Source organism: Callorhinus ursinus, unplaced genomic scaffold (genome assembly GCF_003265705.2).
Source record: "Callorhinus ursinus isolate GAN/ISIS: 27379988/994484 unplaced genomic scaffold, GSC_fseal_2.0 scaffold2, whole genome shotgun sequence".
Taxonomy (NCBI): Eukaryota; Metazoa; Chordata; class Mammalia; order Carnivora; family Otariidae; genus Callorhinus; species Callorhinus ursinus.
The window spans coordinates 10,285,896-10,312,026 of NW_027397064.1; the positions used below are offsets into that span (position 1 = coordinate 10,285,896).

The window sequence follows — 26,131 nt, forward strand, 5'->3', positions numbered from 1 at the left end:
AGAAGCTCAAAAAGAGCCTCCTCTGGGGGCGCCTGGGTGGCTCAGTCGTTAAACATCTGCCTTCGGCTCAGGTCATGATCTCAGGGTCCTGGGATCGAGCCCCGCATCGGGCTCCCTGCTCAGCGGGATGCCTGCTTCTCCCTCTCCTACTCCCGCTGCTTCTGTTCCCTCTCTTGCTGTGTCATTTCTCTCTGTCAAATAAATAAATAAAATCTTTAAAAAAAAAAAAAAAAGAGCTTCCCCTGGTCTGAGGAGATAAATTTGGAAGTTGCTGGCATACAAACAGAAACTGAAGCCTTGGGAGAAGAGAAGAACAGCTAGGGGCGCCTGGGTGGTACAGCTGGTTGAGCGTCCAGCTCTTGGTTTCAACTCTCACGTCCTGGAATTGAGCCCCAAGTTGGGCTCCGTGCTCAGTGTGGAGTCTGCTTGGGATTCTCTCTCTCTGCCCCTCCTGCTTGTGCTCTCTCTCTAAAATAAATAAATAAATCCTTCTAGGCAAGTGTCCTAAATACAAGTTCTACCTGATTTCTTTTTTAAAGCTTCTCTTTATTGCAGTGGTTCTCAACTAGGGGTGACTGTGCCCCCCAGGAGACTGTCGACAAGGTCGAGATATTTTTGGCTGTCACAACTAGGCAGGCAGGTGCACTCCATCCAGTGAGTGGGACCATGTACTACTCAATATTCTATGATGCACAGGACAGCCCCCTGCCACCCCAACAAGGGACTATCTAGCCCAAAAGGTCAATACTGCTAAACCCTGCTCCAGAGCAAAGCTCCTTGAAAATGCAGGCCATTTACAACACACAGAAGAGGGCTCAACTGTGGATCGAAGTAACTATCTTCAAATTTTCTGTCCCAGAAACATCCCAACGGCCTAAACAAAACCAACTTAGTTTTTGGAAAAGGCATCAAAACAAGTACACAAAAAGGCACAAGGTTTAGATAGTAAGAAAGCCTATGGATGCACTTGATTTCTCCCTCCTTCCTTGCCTGGCTTTCCCATCCTCTCGTTTACTTCTTTCCCGCACGCTGGAGAGTTAAGTTCTAATGATAAATTCATCTCGACAAAATTCCTTTACCAGAAGTAAATGTGAAAGTCGGAAGAATTTAGTAAGACAGCCTTTTGCCCATATATAGAAATGATGAAAGACTAGGCCACGATTAAAGTCTGAGCAGAGTAACATAATTAGCAAATTTATGAATGGGTCTTCTTTTCACGGTTCCACTGTCAGGACTAATTACTTGTATTAATTAGAACTGTCAACATATGAATATGCTTGTTGAGCCTGCTTCCTATGGTAAAATACGAGGCTTGTAAATATCAAGACACTTGGAAAGATGCAAAGACTTTCATTTATTAGCAGCTCTAAATGATGTGGAGGCACCGGCTACACAATGAGCCTTGGGAATGGACTGTAAATAGATTCCTACTTAATGAATTTGCTATTTGTTCCTCCTTGCTTAGGCATTAGTCTCCGTGTAGCCTCTAGATGAAATAGCCGATACATCACTCCTTTGGAAGGACTATGGCAAAGGTAAGGAAAGAATGTGCACATTACTGAAAACCGGAAAGCGTAGCCAGGATGGTTAAGGTGGGCAGGAGGGAGCTCTTGTCTCTTCTCTGAGTCATCAGACCTACTGTAAAATAAGTTTTAAGAGCTGCTCGAGCGAGAGGGGAAAGACAGATGGGGGACGAAGAACCAGAGTTGGAACACCACTTTTAACTCTGGGTGACCCTGGGTAAGCAGACAAGTTACTTAGCCTCTCTGTGCCTTGGTTTTCTCACCTTAAAAATGGGGCTAGTGACCGAGCTTGTCCAGAGTTGTGGTGAGCTTCCAACGAGGCCATACATGCAAGGGGCTTCGAGCCTCACCCTGGTGAAGCATGTACTAGCTCTGTTTTCATAACCCTCGTCATCTGGGATGGGGGCAAAGACAGAAGTGAAGACTCCTGGAAGGAGATCTGTGGAGTGACCTGCACAGTGATGAAGAGCTCTGGAGTCAGGTCTTGATTCATACCTTGACTCTATTACATTTAATTTCTGAGCCTCAACTGTGCCTGTCTTGGAAGTTCTTGTGAATAGTAAATGGAAAAAAAATGCATGTAATATACTTGCTCTGCGTGGTCTGTAAGAAGCTTGCTAAATGTTAGTGCCTTAAGTGATTACCTTTTGGGAGAAATCTCCGAAATCGAAATGGATGCCAAAAGAAAGGTTTCGGTAAGTGATCTAAGATAAGTGGAGAGAGAAAACGTGTGGCAAAGGAGAAAGGAAAGCGAAGTGGCAAGAAGAGGTGCTAGAGTGAGTGCCTTCTGTGCCGTGTGTCCTTCATCCATGTCTCAGGTGGCGGCCGCCACCGCAGGGCCTCGAGCATGGCTTAACTCCCTAGCCATCAAATCTCCATAAATCCCTTAATGACCCTGCTCATTGGTGAAGGAGAGACAGCTGGGATTCCAACTGGGGGCCTGACTGACTGCAAAGCCCAGACCCAGACTGTGTTGAGGTGGGAAAATAAGGCTGCAAAGAGCTTCATCACAGACTGAGGGGTATACAGACACTAAGCTCTTTCTGCTTCCTTTTTCCTTTTTCCCTTTACATATAAAAAATAGTAATCAGGGGCGCCTGGGTGGCTCGGGCGGTTAAGCATCGCTTTCGGCTCAGGTCATGGTCCCAGGGTCCTGGGATCGAGTCCCACCCACATCAGCCTCCCTGGTCAGTGGGAGGTCTGCGTCTTCCTCTCTCTCTAACCCTCCCCCTCCCTCTGCCCCTCACCACTGCTTGTTCTCTTGCTCTCTCTCAACCTCTCTCTCTCTCTGGCAAATAAATAAAATCTTTAAAAAAATAGTAATCAAATTCGTGATAGGCAAAAGCTTGTTCTGGCTGGTTGGATAAACTTTACCTGATAACTACCATAAAATACCATAAAATGTTAAATTAGGGTCAGTTAATCAAGTCATTTCAATTTTAATTCCCTTAAGTACCAACCTGGCACCAGTCCACAAAAGGCGGAATTATTCTGTGTTTTATTTGACAAGGTCCTTCCAGGGACTCCTATTTCTGACAGTGTAGAGATGGCCTGTCTCACCAGTGCTGCAGGGAGTGTTCCAGAAATGACTGAAGAGGTCATCTGCTAAGGTCTCTCCCAGTTCTAAGATTTTCTATTTCTGAATATCACAAGATGTCGATACTACAACTGATTTCGATTGAAAATCCATTTCGGTATAAAACATATAAAACTAGACAACGAATAAAATGTGGTTAAGTTTGATACCTAATCTTGCCTAAAAATCGTGCAATACCTTAAAACCAATTGGGTCAAAAGTTTATAGCATCAAAATAATATATGAAGAGAACATCTAGTTGGAGAATGTTCTGGATCATTTCACAAGGATATTTGTTAAATACAAGATATCAGAAAATGCACAGAAGTTCCTAAAGACATATTAAAAAGCAAGCTGATCCACACTGACCACTGGAACCTGTTAAAACTTATTTTAAGGATATATCTTCCCATCTCTACTCTAGTTGCTCACTAATTGCTTTCGAAGCAAAACAGGCACCAGAGGATCCTCCTGACAATCCTCTAAAGTAGTGGAGAATCTTCAGTAATGGTTAGAATGTGCATTATTGCACATCAAAGAACTCCGTTGTTTTTGTTTGATTGCATATTATGCTTAAAAATGAACTTGCATGATACAGTAGAAACAGCTCTAAGAGGGGAGTGTAATGATGTGGATTCCAGGAGGAGCCCCAGGACGGATAAGCCCTGAGGCTCTAGCCAATAACAACCTTTCTCCCCAAGGTGCACATTGTAAAGGTGGTTAGGACCAGGCCATTCCTAACGCACTTACAGACTTAGAATCCCAGGAATCACTATGTTAACAAGAACTCTGGGTGATTCTCATAAGGCCAAACCACTGCCACGGGGCCCATAGACTTAACAGTTCTGCAGTTGCTGGAAGTGTCAGGTGAACTCTTTTTAAATGGCACAGCCGACCCATCAGGTTAGAATTGTCTCTAATTGGTGATCTCGTGAACTGCAACTTCCCTAATCATGAAAAGGCCTGAAAATTTCATTCTTCTAAGAAGAAACATGTTAAAAGGCAACATAATAATACAAAGAAGGATTACGAGAAATAATCATTAAAATTCACTGCATTATTCAGTAATATTTAAGTCTGGAGAACAGAATAAACAAAAACCAAACATGTTATAATTTCTTAATTGCATGATTTCCAGTAAGAATTGGTATGTGATATAAGACGGGCTTAATGTTTGTTTTTTGTTTTGTTTTTTTGTTTTTTTTGTCATGGAGACATGTCAAGAAACCATGTACCACCCTTTCTTCCATCCTTCACATCCCTAAACATTCCCAAACCAGCCTTCCCCCTTATCTTTTACTAACAATGGTTTCACCTAAATAAGAGCTATTTTTGCTGATGCCTTAGTCCTTCCCTCCCTCCATACACCTTCCCTCTTTGTCCCACTTGACCAAGTTCTCTGAAGGCAGGAAATGTGGTCTTCATCTTCATTCTGGGGGAAGAAGGGGAGCTATCTTGCCCCTATTTGGCACAATATGGGTTTTCCATACATTCTAAAAATTACATATAAAGAATTTAGAAATCTAGGTACTGTTGAAATGGGTGGTATTATCTGTACCTCCAACTTAAAAAAACAAAAGCGCTCACTGCCGTCTGCTAGAGCTCCTTCAGGAGCGACGCAGAGATCGATGGGAACCTCTCACCTTGGTCTTCAAGGATCTCTCCGCCTGAAGCCTGGGCAAGATTACAAAGCATCTCTGTGCACACTCCCTCAGGCCAACCCCACCGGCTGTGGACCCCAACTCGTAATTTTAAAAAGGTCCCCACGTGATTCTAACAGGAGGGCGGCTAAGCACCACCAAAATCTCTAAACCATCTCCTCTAGTTACTTAAATACTAGTCAACTGTATGTTTGGTCTTTCTTGAATTACAGTCCTCGGATGCACCCACGGTCACCATTCACTTACGGAAACACACGGGACAACAATGGTTATTCTGTTTTCAGAAACCAAGTGAAGTCACCGCAGTTAGGAATATATTCAGTTCTCCTTGCTGACGGTGAGCTGTATCTTTCAGTAAAGTCCTCTCTCCTTTATTCTTAATATTGCCTTTCCTGTCTTTCCACTGAATTGGAAGATTCCATCTACAGTTAGCTGATGTTACCTGTGGGTTGGAAAACATTTTGGGATTTCATATCCGCTGGACTCTCACATGTATCCACGGCAAGCCCTGAAAACACTCACCCATGAAATCTGCCACACACATTCCCATACAAAGCTTAAAGTGGGCCAAGAAGACATACATTAACCTCTCCTTGGAAAACTTAATCTGAAACTTTTTGATGAATAATTTACACAATCCCGATTCACTAAAATTTCTAAAATTTCATTCCAATAGGAATGAGTATGAATACAAAAGAAGAATTCACTAAGCTAGTAAAGTACTAGTAGCATTTCATAGAATACTAGTACTATTATTATTAATTAAAATATGGTGATGACAACCCTACTGATACAGTATGAGAGGGAAAATAACAGTGATTGAGTCCAGAGACTCTGGAGCCAAGACTGGGCTCACATCTACCGCCTACTAGTTGTGTGACCTTAGTCAGCATCCGCTTGGTTTTGTCTTCTCTGAAATCGGTAAATAGTAAAACTCACCTCATTGTTGTTGGATTAACACACGTACACGCACGCACATGTATATACACAGACGCAGGGCACTTACAATGGTGCCTGGTATGCCAGGACTCACTTAAACTCCGTCTCTCCCCCTGCAGCCCGATCCTCACACATAGCACAGTGACCTTCAAATCCATATTTGCTCTTATTGCTCCCCTACTTAAAACTCTCCCTGGCTTCCACCGTCCCCAGGGCCAGCTACAAAACCCTTAAACACCGTGTACAGGACCTTTCACAACTGGATTCCCACCTAGCTTGCCACTTGGGGGCTCCACATGAAAAATATCTTGCAGGCCCAGACAACTTAGTTTTTCCAATGGGCCATCCTCTCAGCTTGGGGTCTTCATCCATTTTCTCTGTTCCCCTCTTGGTTCAAACCCTTCACGACTCATCACTTTCAGGGACAACCATAATCCTTAGATGGGCCATGGTCTGGAACCCACTAATTGAAATTTAGGGTCAATAACCCAGATCACCCCCAACTTAGATACTATACATTCATTCATATGAGAAAGGATGCTCACTACCCATGTGTTCAGCCTGCCGAACATTATGACATGTAAGGTGAATGGCAGATGTTATGACGTCACTGCTCCGGAGGAAGATCCCTGAATTCTGAGTCTCGAGTGAAGGGCGTCCTCTCTGTATGCCTCTGTCTTCTGTTTGCTTTAGGTGCAATTTTTAAGTTATTTTCACGTTAAGGAGTTGTTTCTCTGTTCATGGAACTGCAAAGAGCAGAGCAAGGCATGCTTTTAAGAAAATACAAGTCTGGGTGATTTTAAGGACAGCGCTCATTTGATCTCATTATTTGGCCAGGTAATTGTCAGGAAAGAATGTCCTAATTGCTCATTAACTCTGAAGATGTCCCCCTTGCATGGTGTCAAGGTCTAAGAGATACAGGGTACACAGCATCTGTACAAACAGCTGCTGCTTTGGGGGACAAAGCTTTAGTTTCATGCAGCTAAAAAAACAGCAGATGTTTTTGATTTTGGCTTTAAACAATCTTATCCACAATCGAGTAGAATTTGGTGGGGAGTTATTTTCTCCTCGGGCTAATAAGATGAACCACGTTGCTGGTTAAATGCTGTTTTTCTGGGGCCGCATGGTTTTTCACAACCTTTGCTGATAGAAATCATTCTTGGTTCGATTGTAATCTTCCAAAATGGCAGTGGACTTTTAAAAGATCCTCCAGAGAAAGGCTCTCCCTGTGAAGCTCTTCCACGTCCACCCACCTGTCCCTATACGCAGGGGACCGTAATGAGTAAAATCATAGCAGAAACACGCCATCAGCAGAGGCACACCTCAGGTCCCTTCCTCACAGCGTACAAAGAAATCCAAAATTCCACTGAACAGCTATGCCCACATACCAAGAAGAATGGTCTACATGTTTCTGTGATACGGTAAACATTAACATGATAATTAGCAAATCATTAGGGCTACCAAGGACTAGAAAATGTCGTAACTTGACAACCGTCATCGTGTCAAAATTATGCTCAAAATGGGCCTTGCTGGGCCTGAGTTATCTAAGTCAGGGGCTTAGTCCCCTCTGCACCCCCAAATGTCTCACCAAAAAGCATCCTCTACACAACAGCAAATTACTTGGGGTTTAGAATTTATCTCTGTCACAGCAGTGTGTGCCAAAAGAAGGGCCCTGCGAACCCCCAGAGACACAGCTTATTTAAAGTTGTAATGAAGACAGCAGGTGTTCTATACAGATGTCACTTCTTCTAGAAGACACTTATTAAACACTTTATCTCCCTTAATGTCGAAGGACTAGCTACATTTTATTTTCTTTCAGCATCATTGTAGCCAAAAGCAAACTGTTTCTTTTTAGTCTCACTGAGCTGAAAATTAAAAACTACTGGGCTTTGGGTGGTTTAGGTTGATTTGTAAAGAATTCTAAATGCAGTGATTGAAGAGTCAACCCATACTGTTTTCTGGTAACACAAAACTGTATTTTGCAATACAAAAAAAATGCTCTTCCACAGAAAGCACGCCATACTTCTCCTCTCCCTGGTGACCCAAACCTCTGCGTTCCAACTACCACACAACCTTTCGCTCAGATGAAGCAGAACAGATAGGAAAGGACCACTCTCCACAAAATGTACGAAGGTTTACATTTCATATACTGTCAGGTAAAATGGAACTGCCTGGTGCCATGGTTCCTAACCTGCATGCTAAAGCAGCCTCAAACTAGGAATCCAGTGTGTTCTGGGACCTTAAGAAGGAAATCACTACAGTAGGCAGGGAGAGCTAGCTACTGATGACAGGAGCAGTGGGCCTTCTTGTCTGCAGGGTGTGGATAACTTTAGCCTGGAAGGTTCAGAACAGAGAGGAGAAGGGAAAGAGAGAAGCAAAAAGGAAGAGGGGAGACAGGATCTCACTGGGCTCTTCTCAGTCTCCCCCATCACTCTGACTGCCCATCAGGAGCCTGCAGAGGTTGGAAGCATGAATGCGTGACGTACAGGTGTCTGAATTTCTCTGCAACAACCTGATGCCTTCAATGGAATGGGGCTGGAGAGAACATCAGAGAAGAGCATGGCTAATACTGAATATTTTTAGCAGTGCATAGATTCATTTTAATAATATGTTTTTCCTTCTAAAGGTTCCACATGATTTTGCAGAAATTTTAGAAAATGGAGTTAAGCCAAACAAGAAAATAAAAGTCACCATAATCTTATTCTTGAGAAATAAGGATAATTGGCATTTTGTTAAATATTATCCCAATCTTTTTTACAGCACATGTACTAGGTCTTCCAAAAATAAATGGGTTTTTACGAAGAATACTAGTTGTATCCCTGCTTCTCATCTGATACACCGTGAACCTACTTCTGTCTTTTTAATGGCTGAGTATTATTCTAGATCATGATTTATTTAATCTGTCCCTTATCGTGGCATGATTAGGCCATTTGCAATTTTTCCAAAGCAGATGATTTCAATGTAATTTTAATCAGCTTAATATTTATAGTAATCTTCATAACATTGCACAATTTCAGTCCTGTGTTATAACAAAAATAGATTTAAATAACACAGATGTGACACAGGAAGATTTCTGGTCCCTAATTGAGATTCATGAAGATATATAAATACATATTATGCATGACTCTCACATCTGGCTCTCCATAACTAAGTACAACAGAATTATAAATAGTTCTGGACCCTTGGAGAACCGCCATGTGATGAAACTAGACAACTGTGAAAGCTATGTGTGATTCTATAATAAATGGAAACCAACATATGACTCTTGATTTTTCTTACTAGCAACACAACACAACAAAATGGATAGCAGACTGTGCACGACTATGAGCAAGAGGACTTTGAGAGGCAGAGCGGACAGCATTAAAAATTCTCTCGGGAATAATTCCCACTCACAAGGAGCGGGAGAAATGTGTAACAGCCTGACGTAAAATTCTGATGTCTTCAGCCACACTTAATGTGAGCACATTTATTCTTTTTTGGTTCTGAATCATTTCTCTTCAAAAAGGAAAGCTACTGAACAAAAATAGAGCCCTATTTAAATGAACGATACAAATATCTTTAATTAAAATGTCACTAATGTGTCTGTATTAAAAATATTTTCATGCTCATATGCTATAAATTTTCGTAGAAATGAATGACAGCCAAGCAGATGATTTATGATTGTGTACAGTAAGCATTTTTTTTTTTTTTTTGGTGTGTGACGTGTCCTATAAGGTACCTGAGATGCAGGTTTCTTGTGTAAACGGGTGTTCTTTCCCTACACAAATGATTTATTTTGCTATTTTTAATGCTATCAAGATCTGTTGCTTCAACAAAACCAAAAACCAAACAAACAAAAGAACTTAGCCAACCATTTATGGACAGGTGAGGACCACAGTAAGAGAAATGTCCTTGTTATTCTAGAAGTAATAGTCTTTCTAAATGTAGCCCAGACTGTTCCAGAGCGGCCACACCCATCGCAGTTCTCAGGATTCTGAATTCGGGAAGATCACAACAGCCGATCCACCTCCCAGAGCACAAACAAAACTCCAGCTCAGTACCATCCTGACTATATGGAGAGCAGTCGCTGCTGTAATTGACAAATCGATGGCAGCCTAGAAAAGCTTCTTCTAAAAAGGCTCTATTGTATGATACAAAAGTGTCCCAACTAGGAACAGAGAAGTCTGGCCTCCTTGTCTGGTGTTTACCACTTGGAATGTGACCCTGGGCAAATCATTTAACTTCTCTGTGCCACTGCTTCACAATCTGAAAAACGAAGCTAACTACAAATGCTTATTCTGTAGCGCAGCGTGGGTATGTGAAACTTCCTAGAACCATGGACAGGCACTTAATTCTTGTTGACTTGGAAATAATTTCACCAAAGCATTTGCGGTGCTTTCTTTTGGGCGCCCATATTATGGACAGCTGCAAGGATATACCTCAAATGTTATGTGGTTTTTCTCTGGGGGGTGGGGTTATGGATTATTGTTTTGTCTTCTTTTCTTATTTGTATTTTCCACAGTGAATATATATTGCTTTTTATAACTAGAATGACAAATGCTGCCCAAATCGTAAAAGACTGTGATAGATGAGCTCAGGTACCCGTCATCACCCATCACCTGTCTCAGGTCCTCAGCACCATCTACCTTAGGACATTTGGAATTCAGGTATAACTTCCAGAAAAGGAGTTGAGTGCTGCCACTCCCATGGCAAAACAAAAGCAGACCCACACAGCAATGACGGCGCCCATCTTAACAGGTGTTGGCACACATACATGAGGGCCACCTGTCATACTTCCTCACCCATCTCCCCCTTCCCTGGAAGGCCAGGTAGACTCTGCCCCTGGCGACAGGGGAAAGCTGAAAGTCTGTCTGGGGTCAAGAACAGAAGGCTCACGCAGGGGTTCAGCTCTAGGGTGGCCTCATGGGAGCCCTAGAAATGTGGGTTCAATCTAGCACCTTCTAGGGAGGTCCTGACTTCCAAGCTCCTCACACCTGCCTACTTTACACCTGCGTCCCCAGCGCAGAACACTGTCAACAGTAACCGAGGCCAAGCTCACAGACATGTATATAGATGGTGAAGGGCTCCTCTGAGTCTGTTTCCCCATTGGGTGGAAACAGGTGTTGGGGATATGATGACCTCTAAGGTCATGCTCACTGCCAGCCTATCACAGTTACATCTGAAAATGGTGCTGCTTTGTCTCATTCTTTGTCACTGACTATAAAAATAATTTAAATAAATTAAGCAAAGGATCACAATAACACATCCTCCCCAAGATTTAAACTGAAGTCATGTGCTTAATATGCTCAACGATGTGGCTCTTTACAGACCCCAAACTCATGACTGATGTTGTAGTTCAACTCACAGATGAAGACGGAATATTAAGGTACAATCATGCAAAATATTATATATACTTTTGATGTGTAATTATAATGCTGAAAGAGGAATTATAAAGGCTCAAATAAAAAGAAAATAAAATCCGATTCCCTGAAAATTTCAACTACTGAGTCTATGTAACAAAGTCTGGGCCTTCAGCTCAAAAAAAAAAAAAAGACTGTTTTGTTTTATATTTAGTATAAATATGTAGGATTAGAAACTTCCTCATACCCTCAATTGTTTGATTAATAAGAACGTAAGATCCACTGTAATTTTAAAGCACTCTATGACATCTCTTTTCCAAATTAATACACTTCTGTAGAAACAACAAGAGTTTCTTAGGCCTAAATTGTTTTCTGTAATGATTTGATTTTATGAAATACTGAATATACACATTACTTCTGAGATTAAAAACTGTATAGATAGCTTGAGTATACAAATCATTGTATTAGTAAACTTGATAGTCTATAAAATTCTTATATAACAGGGAATCATGGTTGCTGAAATATTTCACAGATGGGTTAATTAAAGTGATCAACTCATTTTGAAAGTTACTAGGGGCACCTGGGTGACTCAGTTGGTTAAGTGGCCGACTCTTGATTTTGGCTCAGGCATGATCTCAAGGTCCTGAGATTGGGCCCTGGGCAGGCCCAGTGGGAGCCTGCTTCAGATTCTCTGCCCCTCCTCTGCCCCTCTCCCCACTGGTGCTCTCTTTCTCTGTTGCTCTCTCTTAAAAATATTTCAAGAGTTACTATATCTCTTTTGTGAATCTAATATATTGGTTAGCTGAAGTGAAGTAAGTCACTTAAATCTCCTATCGTTCAGCAAAAAGAATAACATTTTTGGTTTGATAGTAAAGAACAGGATTTCTTTCTTTCTGTAGCCTACAATGCTTAACAGTATCTGACACTTACAAGAGGCTCAAATGCAGATTTGCTGAGTAACAGAATGAATGATGATCTGAGCAACATGAGTGTGCAAGGTAATATTTCTGAAACCGTTAAGATTTGGTAGTCCAAAAGCAGTCTCCAAGTGTGGGGAGGATGGCAGGGACGTGGGTGGGTGGAATTAATTCATTAGTGTTCTGTTTATACTTTTATTGTTAAATCTACTCATTAGCATCTGAATAATGCTTTCAATAAATGGTGACTGTGGGGGGTGGCAGAGGAAAAATTATAAATATACACATAACCATTACTGTCAAATTCCCAAATATGTTTAAATTTCATGTATCTTTATTTCTATTTTGTTATTCCAGTAACAGCAGGCTATGGTTAATATTTTAGAAGTTGGGACCTCAAGAGAAGCGGGCTCCTTTACAGTAGGGACCTACACAGAACTCTGTCCCGCTCATTTTATTATTTTTCTCCCTGGCTGGGATATTCACATGTTGTTTCACAGATTTGAAAACTCATATACTTATGTTTTTTTATGTGGACAGTTTGACATCTAGACACAGTCTTGAATATGAAACTTCACTCACTGAAATGAGTATCTCCAACACAGACTAGCAAGTGAGAATCATAATCCAAAGGAAGTGTTCTGCAATGAAACTGCTTTTAGACAATCTGGCAGATGGTACTTTTTCATTACATAGAAACTTTTCCTAGGGGAAAACACAGCAATTTACTTAAAAAAAAAAAAAAAAAAGTGAAGCGGTCACACAGAATTAGCTGCACATCTCTGTGCTGGCCTCCAATGCCTCTCCGAAGCCAAGCAGGCCAGCCGTGAACATTTGCATATGTTAAAAAACAGCCCAACTGCATTATGCCTGCACTGGGCCAAGGAAGGACCATATAATCGTGCAACCGAGTAAGATACCACCTCGTAATCCACGTATGGACTGGTTGAGATCTGCTGTCGATCGCTGTGTCAATTTATATTCCTGAAACGGCCTTTCACCCGTGAGCCCTGAGATCTACGAGTCACACACCAATATTGCTGACGGTGCGCAGTGCGTCCACCTCTTTCTTGCTACACCCCTCCTTCTCAGTCCATGACCACAGAATAACGAAGAAGGAAGAGAGTACCCAATTCAACTCTTTACTATAAAAAAATGATACTAAAACAAAGGTCTGATTAGACTCAGTCATCCACACCTCAAATAAAGCTAAGTTCATTAATACGCCAGGACTGAATGCAGGCCACTGACATTCCCATCATTTTCCCTTTGTACCACGCTGGGAAAGATAAAAGGAACGAACATAATGCATTTCATTTTTCTCAAAAACGTCCACACAATAAAGAAACAAGACAGACGCTGCTCTTATATATGTTGGTGTAGCTTCAGTAAAAGGAAAAATGTACAGTAGTTCTCTTTCTTTACCTAAAATGTGTCTCAATTGGTCCCTACAAACACAGGATGCTTATAAACAAGATTCAAAGATATTGTCAAATCATCTGTTAACAACAAAAGCACAAGATATTAATTGGGAACCTAAATATCTCTTTTTTCCCGAAATGGCTTCCCTGGTAATTTCACATCCAAAGACCGAGAGACAAAGCAGCAACCAGTTTCATTCTGGAGCCAAGACCTCTGTAGTATATTCCACCATAGTTTCACATATGGCTAACCAGCAACCCCAACTGTACAGTGTGGGGAGGAGGTGGGGGGGTGACAGAGCTGCTTGATTTTCATGAGAGAGCCAAAGTGTGATTGTGGCCATTTGCCTTGCAGAAGAGTCTAAGAAAATCAGCACAAGTTACGCCACTTGCCAGTAAGGATTTCCAGCTTTAACCAGTACACATGCTCCAGGCTGGCAGACAGGAGCTGAAAAGGACACAGCTTTGTACCCAGCCACCAGCTGAATTTGGTGGCAGGCTATTAAAAAAAAAAAAAAAAAAGGCACGAATTATACATGGAAGGATGTGGGGGAGGGGGGAGAGGAAAATGCAATGAGCTAATGTTCCTACTTGGCATCTGCCTTTTGACTCAAAGAAAGGGATGGCTCTTTTCCAGAATGTTTCTATTATTGTGGTATCAGCTGCCTGTTGGACTCGCTTATAAAAGTGGAGACTGCCAACAGAACAAGACAAGATTTCTGTTGATAGTAGTAAATGTGCATGTTCCTTGAAATAATAGGGATTTCAGGATTTCTCCTACAAAGGCTCTTTGGTATTACTATTCCCGGCATGAGCTTCTGGACCTGTACGGCCAGGTGCTAGTGGGGATCATGACAACAGCAAATTCTGAACTTAAAAAGGTGCTACCTTGATTCTTTAATTTACTCCTCCAATATATTTAACTAAAGAACAGTTTGAAACTAATTGGTGCTGGAAGTTTCTTGCCGGACTGACATTCTACCAAATGAATTTCTATTAGTTGGCCCTTGCAAGTCTCAGTGTTACTCTATTACACTAACTTCTTACTCTGAAAACTAGAAACCAAAGAGAAAAAATTAAGCATTTATCCAGGCTTTTAAAAAAAGGACTATAGATTCTACCTACTTCATGAGGGATCTTCTTTACTTAAAGACCTTTACTTAAAACAAAAAAAAAGGTAGTAAACAAATGTAATAAGAATGATAGATTCAAACCCCGATGAAGAATAAGGAATGTTTCCAGCTTCCCTTTGGGGTGTAGAAAGCTAGGAAGAGCATCACTCCTATCTTATAATAAACATAAATGTGAGACAATCTGCAAATTAGTGACTTTTTCTCAACCCATCAGAGAGCTGAAGCAGTCAGACAACTAACTAAACAGAGGTCTAAAAAGGTACGGGAGCACTTGCTCACCTAGGTCACACTCCACTGAACACTAATAAAAAGAAGAAAAAATATGTAACAATCTCAACCTATAGAGTTTTTTTTAAAAATTACTATTACAATAGCACACCTCCCCCTCCAAAAAACATACTTAGGTATAAATCTAAGATAATACATGGAGGAGCTGTACGTTCAAAACATTTAGTGGTATGAAAATCTGATTACAAGATAACATTGAATGAAAGCAAGTAAGGTACAAAATAGTATGTATATATGGTCAGAATTTTATAAAATAAAACTCAAACCAAGTATTTTTTCCATAGGGAAAAAAAGGCTAAAAAATATTAAGGTCTTTAAAACAATGTCTCTTTGGTTTCTTGTTCTTAATAAGGCAATCACAAAGTGTTTTAAAGAAAATAAAACTGAAATTAATATAAACAATTTGTAAAGCTAATTCCTTTGCTGCCACCTGTTACTATATAATGCACTTCACGATGTCTCCTTAAGTCAGTTTTCTTGGAACTAGTTCCATATGCTCTTAGAAAACATTAATTTAATAAACTGGTTTCCTAATTGCAGAACTAATTAGAATCGTTAGTATACCAGTGATATTCTGGATCTTTAACGGGGTATAGTTTGCTCTATGTTCACAGTTTTGCGGCGTTTTCCACATTTATTTGAATACAGTACTTGTGCGTGGGCTCGTGAGAGAGACAGGGCAAGGTTGCCTTGGCTGACCTTCCAAAGGAGGCTGCAGACATCGCATTATTTTGCTCCTAAATACTTCAGTGTGTATCTCCCAAGAATAAGGGACATTCCGCTACTTATCCGCAACACCACTATCACATCCAAGAAAGTCCGATTACTTCCATAACAACTTCTAATATCTACCCAAATACAAAATTCCTGTTTTACAAAAAACTGACTTGATAGTCAGTTTTTCAAGGTTTTCATGTTATGTTGGGTTATGTCCTTTTAATAAAAATCACACCCTGTTTTTTTCTTTTTGACATGGATTTTCTTTTTCCCCTCCAGGAGACCAGTCTCATTGAATTGCAGAAATCCCATGGTTTGTCTGATTATTTCTCCATGGTGTTACTCAGCTTGTTCCTCTATCCCATGTGTTTCCAGTATGTTGACGCTTACACTGGAAGACTCAGAGTCAGGTTAAACACAGCAAGAACATGATGCTGTGTTCCTCAGACTGCATCATATCAGGAGACATGCAACAGGCCACCTCACTGATAATACCGCTGAGCTTGATCACGGCATTTAGGTGGTGACTGCCAAATCTCTCCCTTGCAAAGGGACATCTTTCCCTTTGTTATTAGCACTTCCACCATGAGGTGATCCATTATCACTGTCCTGTCTCTCGATAACCTTCTAAGTGATGGTTTTTGTAGTCCTTGATGGTCTTTGCAGGACTACCAGTTATTTCATTAGGTTCCTTATTAATTTTTATTTACCTCTTTAAAATTTCTTGATAGGAAAATTCGGGTCTTTGTGATATACAAGTAGGTGAGTTCTGACAAACACAAGAGTGTCGTATCCACCACAATAATCAAGATACAGAATAGTTACATCACCTCAAAAAATTCCCTCCCACTGTCCCTTTGGGGTCCTAAATTAAGTTTGGTACAAAGTCCATGCTCAGTAGATTTACTCCAACCTTACTCGTCCCATAATATTTCCTGTCTCGCCTAGTAGTGATTAAACTGCTATGTGCATAGGAATAAAACCATGAAAATGTATTTTAGTACAGGCTCTGGGGTGCTACCCCCCAAATTTAGGAAGGCTAAGGCAGGCTGCTTGTGATCGTGATACTATTAAACCACTGAGTATATGTGATACAATGACTACGAGCATGGCCCTAATTCTCTACTTTTCTTTCTATCCATACTCTTTGCAGCTCCTGCCATGAAGAGGCGGAGTGTGTTTCTGAATCCCATGGGTCTTGGCGGTCACTTGTTTCAGCAACAAAATACAGTGGCATTGGCGGGGCAGCAGCATAAGCCTTGCTTGTTTCTACTCTCCTGGAACCCCTGGCCGGAGGCCTGGCAGATGAGCCTGGGCCAGCCTGCTGGACGAGGTGAGGTGTGCGGCCTCACCTCCACCATCACCTCCAGTGACAGTCAGTGAGGCAAGTCAATGGGGTCATCCTGGAGCAGCCAGCTCCACGCGACCCCCTGCAGACCCCTTAGCACACAGGCCAGGCCAAGATCCTGTAAGCTTGGCCAGCGGACCCATATGCTCAAGAGGAAGAAGAAATGTTTATTGGTTCCAGCCATGTCAGGGTGATTCGTTACATAGTAAGAGATGACTTACACACCACAATTCTGATACTCTTTACCTAAGGAATACTGACTGACTGATCTCTTTCTCTCCATTCCCCACCCAGCCCCCGCCCCCTTCCTCATTTGGGCTTTTATTCCTTGTTCAGACTGCTGTTGTCATTCTACCTCCAGGACACTGCTGCTCTGGACTGTGTTCTCTAAAGTCAGAGGCCAGGTTGCCATAATGTATGCATTCCTACCATCTAGCATAATGCCCGGTGCCCCCCACAGGTGCTCAGTCCTTGTCTGTGGAATCAGTGTTGCCAGATTCATAAAGCACAGCTCTGGTCACATCACTCCCGACGCAGGACCCTACAGGCACTTACAGCACATACCAGGTCCGTTTTCCACCTGGCTCACGTGATTCTAGGACCTCTGTGATCAGGCCGAAGCCTCGCTCCCCACTCTTCTTCCCCTTCCTCTCTTAGGGCTCCATTCCAAAGTGAGGGCTGGCTGACCACGGCCTTACTTCCCTGTCTGTGTGATACTGACTCTCCCCACATCTCTGTAAACGCGGCACATACTGACTCTCCCCACATCTCTGTAAACGCGGCACATTCTTGAAGGTCCGAGTCTTCTGTGAGAGTCTGGTAGGTCTAGTGAAGGAAGAGCTCACCGCTTCTCCCTGCATCTAGCAATTAGCCTGAGCCTCCCTTAGCTGAGCGCTCTCTCCTGAGCACCTGATACTATGATTACCTGTCCGCTGTAGCATCTAGCAGGCATCTCCTCTACCTGAGATTGTGACCTTTTTGAGGGAGAGTACATCTTCTACCTGTCTGTATTCCCTATGGTACCTAACGCAGACCGCGAAACATTACGAAGACCTTTGTAAATGCTTACTGAATGAATGGATGGTTTTTTGTCACTACTAAAACAAGAATAACAGTGGTAAGTCAACCCCACGCCAAAGATGGCACGATAAATACAGTGGTTTTCATATATCAGTCAATAAAAGAATCTTCTGGAAGGCCTGTTGAAAATACAAATTCCTAGGCTCTGCCCCCGAAGAGATCGGTTCAGTAGGTCTGGAGTAGAACCCTAAGTCTGAATTCATACCAAGCTGTCCATGTGACTTCGGGGAAGGTTTGCGGGCAACACTTTGATATATACAGTGACATACAGCCTGCTTTGTAGATATGAAGTCCAAAGTAAACTCCTTTTTTCATGCACCTAAGATTTTTTTTTTTTTTTAAGTTTCTTAACTTTAATACAAAGGCACTGAGGAGCGCAGTGGGCCTATAAAAAGAACAACTTTAATAATACATACATAGTCTGGCACCTTATTAGCTTAGGTTGCTGGGAATATGGCATCACACCCCATTCTTTGTAATCACAATCTGCACACATTTTTTTTCATCTACATATCCTTTTTATAAACTTTTTTAAGTTTAATTTGCTACAAATAGTCCTTTTTCAGACCATCTCACCATGTGAGGTATGCTTTAAAATACGTGAAGGGCACAAAATTCCTACCTCGGTCCCAGAGGCTGGCTCTTAATGCTCTCTCTAGCTGTTCCTCCTCACTCAGTCCTGCTGTGTATGCATCATAGTTCCTGGATATGTCTTCAGAGTAACCTGGCTGGCCATATGGGTAATATTCCGGATACCTGGAGTAGCCTACAGGCACAGGGAAAATGTCATAAAGCACGGCTGTGTACTGTTCTTTCCATTCTTCCCATTTGTAAGCAAACACAATAAAATGATCTATGCCATCATTCTGAGTACAGTAATAATCAAAGTAAGAAAAGATGACAAATGGAGAATTCCTCCATGACCGTGGGCAATGACAGTCTTATCACTGTTGTACCAACAGTGCCCAGCATGGGACTGGACATGCGTGAGTCCTTATGAGCTGAAGAGGAAGAAGATATTAATTTAGAAGGTCTGAGGGGTACTGGAGAGTGTCTGGTGTGAGCTATTTTCATCTGGAGTGGATTCTTGCAGTTTAGAGCTATACACTACTTGGAGTATTTTCTGTAAAGTCCTGACTAGGGTCAAGGGAGTGGTTGAAATAATAGTTGATCAAGCCTTCCTGTCTGGTGGTTCCATACAATGAAAGGCAGACTAACATTTGATGCAGATACTGCAGGACTTCTGTGCTGGGTGTGATACTTTGGACAGTAATAACTACATTGAGATATACAAAGCGATGTCTCTATAATTATAATTTTATGTCAAAGAACATAGTTTCTATTAATAGCACTTTCAAGAAATTGGTTGCTAGATAAAATGAGAGAAGAAACAACCTGCTCATTAAATAATGCTTTAAGTATCAGACTTACATATCGAATTAATGAAGGTCAATTACAGAGCAGAGTTCACTTTTGCAAGGTGTTTCCATCAATCTTTTTAAGTTGGTTTGAGTTTACTCCTTACATCTTCTTTAATTGCCCACTTTTATGTAATTTGTTTAGAAGAGAATTGTTTCCCCCAAAAGATTACCAATCTAATTCTGGTGTAATGAGAGAGAAGTAAGGGTCTGTTTAGCTTTATTCCTTCTTTTCTTCCATTATCATACCTTTTGGGGATGAGTTTTCAAATATTTAATAAATGTGTTTTGTTGATGAACATTCCTACCCTTTATTTTGAGTCATGTGTCATAGGTCTCCATATCATCAACAGAGTACACACGTGAGTCTCAATTTCTTATTGCTTTAAGACTACAGGAAAAAAACACACACACACACACAATAAGACCAAAAAGAGGAACAGTGTAGGGCAGAATCTGGTTAAGTAAGATTTGATATTCAGAATATTTGATAATTGGTCCTGAGGCTATTTTATTTTTTTAAAGATTATTTATTTATTTATTTATTTGACAGAGAGATGGCATAAGTAGGCAGAGTGGCAGGCAGAGGGAGAGGGAAAAGCAGGCTCTCCACTGAGCAGGGAGCCAGAGGTGGGGCTCAATCCCAGGACTCTGGGATCATGACCTGAGCTGAAGGCAGCCGCTTAACCAACTGAGCCACCCAGGTGCCCGTCCTGAGGCTATTTTAAAGTTTACTTTTGTGCTGGTTATAAATAAAATGCAAGATTGAAAAGGAAACAGTTAAACTCTTTCCCATAAGAATTTTCAGGTACTCCAAAAGTATTTTCATATAAACAATGAAATGATAATAAAACACACTGATCCAGTTTCAGCTGATAATCTAATGTAACTATACACATTTACAGTAAATATCTGTCATGTTATATGTGTCTATTGGTTATGTTTTTATAGCAGCCTTAATGAGACATAATTGACATACTATATAATCCATCAATTTTAAGTGTATAGTTCAATGGCTTTTAGTATATATTCATAGAGTTCTGCCATCACCACAATCAATGTTAGAACATTTTCATCACCCCCCAAAAGAAAACCATACCCGTTAGCTATCACCCCCCATCCCTCCTAGCCGTAAGTAACCACTAATCTATTTTCTGTCTCTATAGTTATGCCTATTCTGGACAATTATATAAATGGAATCATAGAACATGTGGTGTTTTGTGTCTGGCTTATTTCATTTTACATAACATTTTCAAGGTTCGTCCATGTTGTAGCATGATTCAGTACCTCACTCCTTTTTGTGGCCAAATAATATTCCATTGCATGATTATATAGCATCCATCAATTTATAGACATTTGAGTTATTTCCACCTTAGGACTCTTGTGAATAATGCCGCTATAAACCTTCATGGACAAGTTTTTATATGGACATATGTTTTCATTTCTCTTGGGTCCATACCCAAGAGTGGGATTCCTGGGTCATATGGAACGTCTATGTTTAACCATTTGGAACTGCCAAAATGTTTTCCAAAGTTGTACCATTTTACATTTCCACAAAGCTATGTTAATGGGTTCAGATTTCTCCATTTACTATCTGTCTTTGTAATTATAGCTATCCTAGTAGGTGTAAGTGGTATCTCATTATGGTTTGGATGACTAATGATATTGAGCATCTTTTCATGGGTTTATTGGTCATTTGTACATCTTTCTTTGGACAGCAGTCTATTCAGAGCCCTTGCCCATTCTTACTGATTATTACAACACTCTTCTTTCTTGGTAATATTTTACAATGTCCTTGAAAGTCACAAAGTTAGTGATTTAAATAAACATTAAATAAAATTGTTCAGGATTTTGGGGACTCATTCTGACAAGCCTTGCTCCTAAAGTAGTAAAAATTAGTGGGAATTTACTAAATACCTCCAATAACCCAACTTCCATATTCTCTCTACTGTTTCCCATATCAGAATATTAACATCATGATATTTGTAACAGGTGAAGGATATAAGTAAATTTCCCAAATCCTCACACTAGTGTAGGACTGAAGTTGGATCTGGATTCCAATTTAAAAATCAACAACCTTCCTCAAATTGGTCTCTACTCAACAGACCTATGAAAAAAAAAGTTAGCTTCCACTGCTATGTTGGGGAACACCCACCCCCAGCAAGTTTGTATCCTGAGAGTAAAGAAGACTGTGGCACTGTTACAAATATTGCTTTCTAGATTTCCCATCAAAACAGCAACAATGAAAAACCTTTATTATAAGGGCAAATGGTTAAAATACAATCAATATGTCTACTTCACAAAGAACAAAAGAAAGGGGCAACCATTCCAAAACATAATAGAATACTTATGGAAAAGTCGCTGAACACCATGGTATGCTTCAGCAATCCCTGAACAGAGAGACTGCCTAATTCCCTAAGAGTGCCAATCACCACTTTCAAACCCCTGTGGAAAGTTATTCTGTTATAGAAGGGTCTAAGCAGCACTTCTACCTATCTACCCTCAAAAATGTTCAGCTCACTCAAAACCCAAAATAACCCCAAAGCTCTGAATACCTGTCTATACAGATACAAGAAATACTGCATACATCTATAGAGTTTCAACTGCCAGGTAAATTCGCTACAATTTGAGGCAATATTTTCTTGACATAGAAAAACTTTCTTCATGTTATTTCTTATTTAAAAAACAACCCAGCATGGCCTTAATGAAACAAGGTCTACAACTCTAAACATCTGAATATTATAAAATCTAATTTGGTACTTGTCAGACAAAACATGGGGGGGGAGGGAAAGCTTCAGCGTGTTAAGTCAAAAAGACTAGTGTGGTTAAAAGTTCTATATCATCAGTCATAAATCATCAAGAAGATCAAAACTCCTATCAATATCTATTATAATGAGAGAAGGTCTCCTAGGACAAAAAATTTTCTTCAGCTGTTCCTCTGGCCCAATCAGATATTTTTAAATCTTCATAAAAAACAGGGTTGGAAAAACCCAACAATCAAACACTTAGGATAAGTAAGTTTAAATTATATCCTTCAATGAACAGCAGTTTAATATTCTTTTGTAGCTATATACTTTGGCTCCGTAGTAAAAGAAATTCTGGTTATCATTATTCTATTAACTACTCCATCTGTTCCTTATACACATACCAGGATTTCATGGCAAAAGAGATCAAGAAACACCACCAAGATTAGAAAAATTGGTAACAGCTTTTTAAACATTCATGAGGTTCTTTGACCTATAAAGACTCTTCCAGCTAAGCACGGCCATATTAAGAATAAATCATTACTTGTAAGAGATATATATGCTCTTATACAAGTTCCCTAGGTGAACATTAGCATGGCCACCTGGTCTTATGTAGCTCTGCTTTTGAAGAAATCCAGTCACTTCAGAGCAAGGAATATAAATATGGTAATCTTACAGGGGAGAAGAGAGAAAGGCAAAAGAGGCTTTTATTTTTTGCCTTTAATTCTATGGTCTGTGTCTGCTAGGTTTATGCCTCTTCCATATGAAGGAGGAAAAGATGTTTCCCTTTTTCCTTTTTTTTTAATAAATGCAAAAAAAAAAAAAAAGGAAAGAAAAGACAGTAAGGGGAACTGTCCTATTTTGTAAGGATAAATCAGGAGAATGGCCATCTCCTATCCCTGTAATATAGAAAAAGCAGAGGCTAGGAATCAGTGAGTTGCATTTTTGGTCCCTGTTTTATCACTATTTGTATGACGTTAGCCAAATGACTTAACATTTCCAAACTTCAGGTTCCCTGTTGTCACATAAGATGTTAGGACTAGAGAATCTACAATAGTTTAAGGCATGCCTGTGCACAGGTATGTTCTTTTTCTCTTTGTCCAGAGGAACATTTCTGTTACTTTCGGGGATTTAATAAATCAACCAGGCGAAAAGCCCTTTATCCTCTACCAACTTCCAGGTGTTAGGGGCCATGTTCCCTGTGAAGTGGAAAAAATCAAGTCAATAAGAAGTGAGAAATCAGAATGGGAGAGAGAACCAATATGGTCTTCCTGTCCAACTCACCTCTTCCTAGTCACATAGGCCAATAAAGCTCTTATACTTATGTCAGTGTAAGCTTGGTGTCCAGGACCACCAACCAAAAGGAATGGACACTCTTCCAAATGAGTATATTTATCAGCTTAAGTCTATAACTAATCATCACCCTTCTCTTTAGCTGAGCTGCCGTTGTCCAAAACCATTCCTCTCCTGCACCAAGACCACATTTCTAGGGTTTTAATCATTCAAATTGGCAGAGACAAAAGTCTCAGAAGTGAGGCTTTTCTTGGGCATCAACAGTATTCACTTCTGTGGCCCCCAAGTCTAGGTAAACCCCATCATCTAGGCCTCTGTTCTTGATATCATTAAAATCACCTGGGAAGCTTTGGGGAAAAAAAGTCCAAGTTCCTGTCTCTATCCTCATTCTCATTTAATTGGTTTGGGATGAATTCCAAGGCATGGATATATTTAAAAAAAAAAAATCCTCAGGTGATTCATATATATAGCCAGGATTGATAATCATGATCCAAGCCTTTATAACTACATCAAAAACAGAGCTTGAATGTAACTCCAATAGTATTACTCCACTGATTAAATCCTTCAGTAGCACTCCAGCACATTCTGGATAATCTCAAATAGGCCTTTTAATAAAAGCCTGAAAAGCCCTTTCCTCCCCATTGCTTTCCTTAACTTCTACTTATTCATTCAAGACCCTGCCCTCCACTTCCTCTGAATAACCTGTACTAACTGCAACCCTACTCCTCCCTCTCAGGCTGAGCACTGCTAATACTGCAGAACTAGACTTCTACCTCTGCCAGAAGGAGTAACTGGAACTGAACTAGCCCTTCCACCATAATCAGCTAGAAAATTGGAGAACATATATGAAACAAATATTTTCAGACATTGTCTAACAGGCAATACAAGATTTTGAATGTTGAAGAGAAAGGCAAAGGAGCATGGAGGTACTTTCTAGACTGTGGTATAGGGACAGGGGACACAGCAGATGCAACAGACTGGTAGAGCAGAGCTGAAATTTGCAGGGCAGAGAATAGCAAAGGAGAAAACTAAGTGTACAGAAAGGCCTTCAGAAATCGGCAGTGGTTGCCTGGAGATGTTGCTGAATTATTAAGCCACACATGTGTGAGTGAAATGCCACGGGACCAGACAAAGAATGACAAAGAGCTATGAGCTGAACAATTCTAGGAGCTTGGGTGGGGCTGGGAGACCTTCGCTTTTCAACCAACCAGAACCGAGAGCCCATTTAGGAGTGATTCCAGAAAAGTGACACCTCTATAGCAGCACAGAATTAACCCTAGAATAAAAGTTACTTTAGACCCACCTTAAGGGACTTAAAAACAAGCGCTAGAGGGATCAAACGGTTCTCCAATGGAATGACTATAAAAGACACACAGACTTCCATAGCCTAAGGCTTCTCTAACACCTGTCTGCTGGAACTGGCCCCGGGAACTGCAGGGCAGCCTCCCCAGCATGGAATGTAAGGGCCTTTGTCTAAAACAGGGCAGATGCTTGAACAGGAAGTCCCTTCTGCATATTTGCAAAGACATCTAGAAAAAATATATTCTCTTCTTTAAGTCACATGGTATTAACTATTAGAGGAATGCCCATCTTAGCCTCGGAGGTTAGGCGTGATTCTTCCTGAATGTGTAGGTGGGGTGGAATGTGGAGAATCGTAGATCAAAAACTGACTTCTAACACTCAGCAGGCAGTCTGGACTTGCAGACTGAGAATCAAGGGACCGGGGTCTAGTCTAAATCTTACCATGTTTGAGAAACCTCATACCAATCACACAATATTTTCAGGCCAGAGTTACCTCCTTCCCTGGCCTTCTCTACCAGTTCACCCAAATAGGCTCCCTGGGGTCTGGCTCCAACCAGCTTTCAGGCATGTTAGGGGCACAAGTACATATATGCAGACGACTCTACAGCAGCGTAAGCTGGTATCACCCTTCAGCAGCTCGATGGTGGCAAACACTATGATTTTTGAACATAAAATGTATTAAATGAAATAAAGGGCTTACCTGAACTATTAAAGTGGTACTGATGTCCGTAATAATGCATACTGGAGGAAAAAATGCCTAAATGAAGGAAACAAACATTTTAATTATAGCCCTAAGGACTCCACCACCCCAGCTTTGAGGTCTGACTAATAGAAAACTGCATGTATTCAGGTTGTGTAACATGAATTCTTAAAAAGTATATCTCATGATGATTTGATGTACACACAACAATCAAGTTAATACACCTATTACCTTACATAGTTACCATATTGTGCGTGCGTAAACATAAGATCTACTCTCAGTAGATTTCAAGCATGCAAGACCATATCATTAACTGGAGTCACTATACTGTACATTAGATCCCCATATCCCTGGCCCCTGGAAACCACCGTATAATGCTGCTTTTCTCCAGGAGCCGTCAGACAACAGCATCATACACTTGGCTCTTTTCCACAGCTTCCTGTGTCACCTCAATTCTCAGGTCACTCTAGAACTTTCTCAGGCTTCCCCGGAAAAAAAAAAAAAAAGGCAGAGAGATTTCAGGCTATTTGTAAATAGCACTGAGTGTTTGTTCCAATTTTTCATGTCCAATTTTCTATTGGATTACTTTGAAAATGACACGATGTAAAAAGTAAGTCTCCACAGAAGGCAGGCAAGGTTTTAAGAAGGAAAGCTAAGAGTGTAAATGGTACAATTGTGGGGGAAATCTTCTTTAAAATCAAAATACTCCCCTAAATTCTGTAAAATGTCTGC

General features: G+C 40.8%; 1 protein-coding gene across 5 annotated transcripts in view; it reads right to left on the reverse strand.

Moving 5' to 3' along the window:
• RHBDD1 (rhomboid domain containing 1) overlaps positions 1 to 26,131 on the reverse strand; it is a 116,915-nt gene that overhangs the window by 28,469 nt on the left and 62,315 nt on the right. For all 5 annotated transcript variants that reach the window (XR_012373970.1, XM_025890629.2, XM_073877837.1 and 2 more), the window contains 2 exons: positions 25,400 to 25,456; positions 18,565 to 18,708 (listed from right to left, as the gene is read on the reverse strand). Coding sequence is in view for 4 of the 5 variants with exons in the window: in XM_025890629.2 (XP_025746414.1) it covers positions 18,565 to 18,708; positions 25,400 to 25,456 (201 nt within the window). In the remaining variant the exon portion in view is untranslated. The remainder of the gene's footprint in view (positions 1 to 18,564; positions 18,709 to 25,399; positions 25,457 to 26,131) is intronic.